At 47.9% G+C, this 7,389-nt stretch overlaps 2 protein-coding genes across 2 annotated transcripts; both read right to left on the bottom strand.

Annotated features, from left to right (window-relative positions):
- Positions 1–3,296: 3,296 nt before the first annotated feature.
- TREMEDRAFT_59930 (uncharacterized protein) lies at positions 3,297–4,211 on the bottom strand (the record flags this gene model as incomplete). The annotated part of the gene is made up of 2 exons (XM_007002588.1): positions 3,297–3,434; positions 3,687–4,211. The coding sequence occupies 2 exons, from the start codon at positions 4,209–4,211 to the stop codon at positions 3,297–3,299; spliced, it is 663 nt and encodes a 220-aa protein (XP_007002650.1).
- A 1,399-nt stretch (positions 4,212–5,610) lies between these two features.
- Positions 5,611–7,206, bottom strand: TREMEDRAFT_26974 (uncharacterized protein; the record flags this gene model as incomplete). The annotated part of the gene is made up of 2 exons (XM_007002213.1): positions 5,611–6,756; positions 6,802–7,206. The coding sequence occupies 2 exons, from the start codon at positions 7,204–7,206 to the stop codon at positions 5,611–5,613; spliced, it is 1,551 nt and encodes a 516-aa protein (XP_007002275.1).
- Between the last annotated feature and the right edge of the window lie 183 nt (positions 7,207–7,389).

Below are 7,389 nucleotides of genomic sequence, written 5' to 3'. Positions count from 1 at the left end.
CTCCCGTCTTCTGGAGGGCTCCCTTGGCGCATGGATCCATCCATGGTTAGGACCAAGAGGCATTCCTGGCGACCATCCCGAGCTTCCCAAAGGAAGTATGAGAACATACCGAAGAGCCAAGTATGCTGAATGGAGCTCATCAATCCGTACTAATCCTCTGTCTCTGTCTTGCAACAGGATGTCCCTCACATGTCTCCCTGCCGGCTCCTCGTTACCGACAACAATCATCCCCACCTCCTGAGCCCGCGGTCGGTTGTAACGACGTGCATCCTTTGCAGAAGGCTCCACTGTCCTCAAGATTAGGTTCATCTGTGTTCTCTCTTGCTGAAGCCGCTCACGGGCGGAGGTGAGGAGGTGGACGTAGGGGTTGACCGCGGATAGCATTGCACCCAAAGCTTCAAGGGTAGGGTATTCAAGACTGTAGGGCAATCCGCGAGCTAGTCGGGCTTGCATCTGTCCAGCGGCAGTGTTGTCTGAGACATACACTTGTAAGAACTGCGGCTGCTGACCTGGCATGGGCAAAAGGCTTCCCAGCCAGTGATGGAGCTCACCTTGGATCTTGAGCACAGGAGGTCCGGGAGTACGTGAGATTGGGTCCGTGATTACTCCAAGTGAAGTAAATGCAAAAGCGTTATTATATGCACGAATGTGCTCTCGGAATCGAGCACCTGGAAGGAGGTCTGGATGTCAGTAACAGACACGTGCTATTCTTTGGACTCACCAGATCCGTGTGATGTGAGCAAAGGATGGAGGAAGGATGGTGGGGTAGGGAAAGGCTGCAGATCCACCATGCCAAAACCACAGCAATGAGGATATGGAGTGAGACTACCAGACGGGGGTCGGACCACTTTCTCCGCCTCCCAATGCAATGCTTGGCAGCACGGACAAACATGTGTCAGACCACCAAGATTATGTCTTTCAGGTTGTCCTGGCAGCAAGCGTTGGCGTGCCCATGGCTGGGTTCGATGAACAACAGGGGCTGGAGGACGAAGTGGCAATAAGTGTGGCCCGGAAAGTTCCCAAAGAACGGAGAGTCCAAGGCCCCTGGATGCGAGGATGCCAGACGAGTATTAGATACTTCAGCCTCTCTTTGCCTTTGTGTTGCTTGAGCTGATGATCTGGAGTGGGAAGGTGGAGGGGGAATACATAGTCGTCTTTCATCCGCACGTCGGCGGATTTGGGCAGCGCTGCGGCGGGATCGAGGAGGGATAGGGGACGGGGAGAACACCTGCCTTGGACGGGTGGTCCTTGAAGATTGTCGTGGTGGGGGACTTCGTGCCATTTGGTCTATGTGATAATGGAGTGATGCATTTGGATTGAATTGGAGCAAAAAAAATTCGATAAGCTGTTATGGCAGTGAGTCTGCACAAAAGTCAGGGGTTCCTGGCCAATTCTCCGGCCACGTGGTTTGTCTCGACGTTTGTCTGTGATTCGTGAGTAATACTTATAGAAGTGGATCTTGAGATCACAGGAATAGTGATAGTAAATCACACGTCACATTCTAGGGTATTCTCTCTATCACTTTATACACCGTCGCTACCATCACGGTTCTCCTCACTACCATCACTTCGATCACAAAGTGCCACAGTCCAGACACGTTTTACGGGATTTTTTGTTTTTCGACAGGACTAAACAACGTCGAGACGACGTCTACCAAAGACGGAGAGTAATGTCAGGATCACGACTGCACAGGACGGGTTCCTGAGAGTCGTACTCTGAGTTGTACTCCACCTTACCCGTTCCCGTCTCCGCGTTATCCATCCCGTCACCGACCACCCTGTTCTCCCGGGACGCCTAGTCGATACTTTCCACCTGACCAAGACTTTTTCTCATCTCTGGGTTCCCTCATTTTATCTCCGTCTTCCTTCGCTCTTCTACCTCATATTATTTCCCATCTTTACTCCATAGAATTCGGTATCACTCTGCTTCCCTTTTAGATATAGAAACAGCCCTGTTTCATAGATGTCTTGTTGAATGTATTTTCTCGTCACTTAGTAAATCTTTTGCCACTTGATCTCATCGACTTATAGTCTCTTCAATCCACTACATCACTAGACTATAAACTACATCACTAGGTCTGTTCCCTACGAGGCCCTATAGCCATAGCTCATAGACGCAGACTATTTTCAACGTCTGGTCCTGACAGAAACCGACTAATACTGTATGCAGTAGAGCAAGCCAGCTAGTCTGAAGCGGTACGTTCGTCAGTAAGATCATCAGGAACACCGTCCAGTCGCACTTGGGCATAGGTCTGAATTTCACTCCAGATTTGGCCAAATCGCACTTCAAGATCCGGATGTGATGTCAATTGGGGTAAAGATAGTGCGTCCAATGCGTCCAGTAGTCTACTCTCTAGTTCGATATACTCGAACCGTTTGAAACCGCTCACCTCAGCCATATATTCTTCATACCGACTGAAATGGGATATCTGCATTTGTCCCAACTGCTCCAAATCCATCGTAATCTGGTCCTCTTGCTCCTCCCATAGGGCTAAGCTCCCCTGCAACAGAGAAATTGCTACCTCCTGAGCACTGAGCTGTTGGAGTTCATCTGGCCATGAAGTGATCACTCGCTCGGCTGGTTCACCACTTACACGATCCTCAGTACGGGAGCAGTGAGCCTTGTATTGTGCATAGATATGAATCAAGGACTGACAAAGCTCACAAAGCCAGACTATTAGGGATGAGCTGGGCGATGAGAGAGTATCGTTCACCTGATTAGTAATCGTCTTGACCAAGTGGTCAAAGCGCTGATTCGGCTTCGTCACGGACGAGTGGGGAATTGTACGGGTATTGCCCTCCTCTCGGCTCATTGTATCAGGTTGTACAGCTTCTGAGGTTATCGGAAGATTGAGAGAGACGTCAAATCCACCAGGCTTGAAGGGCAATGTTTGAGGGAAAAGAGAGTTCGCACTGTTTGGAGGAAGAATTGTTGGGTAAGAGATACAGTAGAAGATGTGATTTATAGTCAGCATAGCTTTACACGACACCCTTTGTACTGTACAATCCTCCCTGCTGGCCGATAAAATCGGCCGGGGACGGCCGAACCGACATCAGAAAATTACCCCTGCCGTTGAATAACCAGTCGTTCAACTTATCCTCTGAACTTTATTTGATTGTCTCTGGTTTACCGCATGTGAGCGGAGTGTGATAGGTATAGAGACATGTAGAATCGATGCATGCTCTTTTTCCCCTCTGTATTATCAACTAATTATCAGCAAACACTCCCGACTGCTTCCTTCTTGCAATGTTCCAACCCTCCGCGGGTCGTACGGTACGTGGTCTTCTTGAGCAGGATCACTGAACATCTCCCCTGGTAGCATGGTCTCTTTGCTCAGTGTTTTGAGCCGACATCTGAGCTGTGACAATAGGTGTAGTGAAACCATGTAGATCGTGTAAATTCTTCTCCTTCTTTCTACCATCTTCCACCACACTCTACCATATTCTTCCTCTCTCTCCTTCTACATTCCATCCTTAATCAGCGTCACATAGCCTGGAGTATAAACTCCAGTAGTCAGAAGTATGCATCATCTTCATCCCTCGATTGCCTTGCAACATTGGAGACGTTTTCGGTACCTCTTACGATAGGACCATGTGTTTGTGTAGGTGATATCACTGGCTGAGCATGTCCGTGTGTAGGGCCTGTTCTGCCTCTGTCCACTCACGGCTACATGTGTCAAAGCTGACCATTGATGCTTGTAGTGCCAGAGACAGCTTGTCCCTGGGCAACAAGGATAGCTGTTTACCCTGATGAGAGACGTCTCTCAAATGGTAATGAAGACTTCGCACTTTGTCATCTATGAGGTCTCCTCTTACCATTGTGGCTGTTGCCTCATTCTCTTTGTAGCTCTCTATGGTTGCCCTGATCCCTCCTATGGTTGCTATAAAGTCTGATAATGATGACAGAAGTGCCTCTTGAAGCTTGACATGACCAGGTTTCACAACAAAAGGACTGTTTTGTTTGGTACCCTGTGAACTCACAGGACTCTTTGATAGGTTACTGTGGATTGTAGCTGGCAATGTCTGACAGCAGTCTACAAAGTTTTCGAAACATTGAACAGCTGTATCAAGAGGGAAGGGTGAAGATTCGGAGCTGGTTTGGCCACTTCGATGCTCTAGGTAACTCAGGACTACGAGCATGGTGATATACTCCGGGGAATGAGTGTGAGCCTCTGCAAGGTTGGAATGCGTGCTTAGGTTACCGGTGGCCATGACTTTTGGAACACAACTTAGACTAGAGAAAGAGTCACAAAGAGGGCTTCTCCAGAAGTTTGAGTGTGCTGACTAGGGCAGATAAACAGGAGAAAGCTGTGGACCAATATGAAGGGATGATCAATCTGTTTTGAATTTCCCACTCCGCAATCAGGACTCCTCCACAACGTTATCGCGGTGGGAAGTGTGTGAGGGTCGAGTCTTGAACGACTCACAGCGGCTTTCACTGTCCTGCTATCGTTCTGAGTAAACTCTCCTGTACAGTCAGTATGTTGTGTGACCTTATCACCGTGCACGACTCTGTGATGTCCTCGGCTGAGACGGTCCAATAAAGTGCAGCATCTGCTAGGAACACAGCCGGAGATGTTCTCTGGTTGTTACCTTAGCAGTAGGAATTAGTGGAGTACGGAGTTATTACGCCAAGAAGTCATTATTACATACCCGTCCTCAGAACATTGAGTCCCCCAAATTTTGCCACCCACGAAGTTATTGGCCGTCGGTCGTAGGAAGCATATGACGGTTTTGCCCCGAAACAATATGAATGACCATTGTGATATTTGACCATGTTGCCGTTTGAATGACAGAAGCTGGAAGACAATGCAACAATGATGCTGTTCTTGCTGCTTGATACATCTCATAAGAAATTTCGTATGTGGACCTCCGATGGTGCATGGCTGAATGCAGAGCTATGACCACGTGCGTCGAGGTTGCTAGTTTGGGTGATACCTAGTCATCCCCATTACCCGCCACCGATAAACACTACCAGCCACCCTTATCTACAATACACTCTCATTCCATGTACATAAGGTAGTGCATAGCTTAGAACAACTTCGACGAATGTATCTTGTCTGTCTCACATACAAGCTATTCATACTTTTGTTCCTCAAATCATACCCTTCGATTTTCATATCGCTTCGCAGCTACTTTAGTCCCTGCAAGTAGATCCACCTCCCTCAACGCAGATCCTTCGACCTTCGGTCTGGTCTTGACACCGGGAGACCGTACAGCTGCGGTGTCGCGCGGATCTCTGGGTGTGTTCCAGGAGGAGTTTTTGAGCCATTTCACTCGGGAGGTGAACGTCTCCGGCTGTGTCTCAGACATCCATACAAGCCCAGTTATCGTTTGGAACATCTACTCTTGGTTTATGAATGTGATTGATTTTCCAAGTGAAGCCGGTACAGCAAGGAAAATATGAGACAGAAGGCTTTTGTCAGGACCAGACATTGAAAATAGTCTGCGTCTATGAGCTATGGCTATAGGGCCTTGTAGGGAACAGACCTAGTGATGTACTTTACTCGTCCACACGCCCCACTCGGTCGCACGGGACACTCGGTCGTCATCATTTTTGGTTGATACCATGCAATCTGTACGATAACTTCCATAGTATTCACGATACACACTAGCTATTTGATGCACTATAAGATGGACCTGCCACACAGCTCTGGTCATCATCGTGGCCTTGTCTCTTGCCTTTCGCATTGGCAGCTTGCTTCCGCTTCTCCCTTCTCTCCATCTCCTGTTCCTTTCTTTCCGCCAGCTCCTCAGCATGTTCTTCCTGATATTTCTGATCATAAACCTGTCCTTGGGTAAATCTCTGACGTTTTCCACCCCTGGCCGCTTTCTCCAACTTCTCTGCTGCCTGCCGCTTATTCACATCCTCCTGCAAAGTCTTCTCTGCTATTGTCTTCTCACACGTTTTCCCCACCTTTAACAAAGCCGTTGTTGGACTGATTTCATGACGTCGGACTGCACGCTCTATAGCCTTGATACTTCTGATACTTTGGGGAGTTCGAAGCTCTATTGGTGCGATCTGTTGTTCCGGTGTGACTGGTCTAGCACCCATGATCGCTTGACTAAGAGGAAATAGCCCGGTTCTTGCCCATGCGCTTCGGATCTGACGTGATGTTGTTGATGCTTTCCATGCTCGTTGATGCCAGCAGTAGAACAAGTCTTTTGGAATACTAGCCGCATCAGTTCCAAGTTGATAGTCACTAATTTGGTTCTCATATTCTTGTTTGAGACGAACGAAGAAATTGACATCAAGCGGTTGAAAAACTGATGTAAGATTGGCTGGGAGAATGATGCAGACGATGTTGTGAGACCAGCAGGCTTCGAGAAAGTCAACTTGATAGTGTGTATCATGTCCATCCAGGAAGAGGAGACGACGATGTCCATTGGCTCGGGGACCTGTTGCAGGTTCAAAACAGTCCGTGAGCCATTGCTTGAAAGTGAAACTATTGCTGAATCCTGAATCTGTGACGGTTGCTATTTGCTTTGGCGCTGGATCTTGAATCTTCCACCAGTTTTCGATGAGGTTTTTGCCAGGATAAATGATATACGGAGGGATAGGTGCGTCACAAGTTGAGATGGATGCTATGACTGTGATGTGGACAGAGGAAGCGAGAGCTGCATGAGCTTTGGTTGAGGGGATATCCACAGGAGCTACTCGGCGCTGTCGGTGCTTTGCAGTCAATTCAAAACCGGTTTCATCATCATTGTAGATGTCGTGGGAAGCGTACATCCCAGTATCCAGAACTTCCTTCACCTGATCATGTCAGATAACCAGCTAGATGACCTGAGAGCAACTTACCAGGGCATAGAAAGCCTGCCGATTCTCTGGAATATCTGCTTTGAGACGTGAGAGCTCTTGAATACGATAATACTTTGAAGAAACTTTGTCTCGATGTCGTCTGAGGAAGGTACTTGTCCAATTGATTCCGACAGAATGACCACAAAGGATTTGGGCAAGTTGTTTGATGTGTCGGGGGGTAAGAAGGGTCCCTCTTGCAGCATACGAGTTGATTTTATCGAGTAGAGCAGTCTCTTGGATGACAGATAGGTTACGTTGAGTGTTAATACCACGAGGAGCATGAGTATTGGTGACTCGATCATAGAGAGTAGACGATGGGACATTGAACTTCTCTGCAACTTTGGTGTAAGACTGCTTAGGGTGAAGTTTCTTATGAGCAATTGCGGCGTCCATATTATGCGACATGGTGGAATGTATGCAGAGATAAGTTCATTGTATAAAATTTGAAGGATCAACCGAGTGTCACGTGCAACCGAGTGGGGCGTGTGGACGAGTATAGTCTAGTGATGTAGTGGATCGAAGAGACTATAAGTTGATGAGATCAAGTGGCAAAAGATTTACTAAGTGACGAGAAAATACATTCAACAA

Source organism: Tremella mesenterica (genome assembly GCF_000271645.1).
Source record: "Tremella mesenterica DSM 1558 unplaced genomic scaffold TREMEscaffold_2, whole genome shotgun sequence".
In the NCBI taxonomy this organism is placed as follows: domain Eukaryota; kingdom Fungi; phylum Basidiomycota; class Tremellomycetes; order Tremellales; family Tremellaceae; genus Tremella; species Tremella mesenterica.
This window is presented reverse-complemented; position numbering and strand designations above follow the sequence as displayed.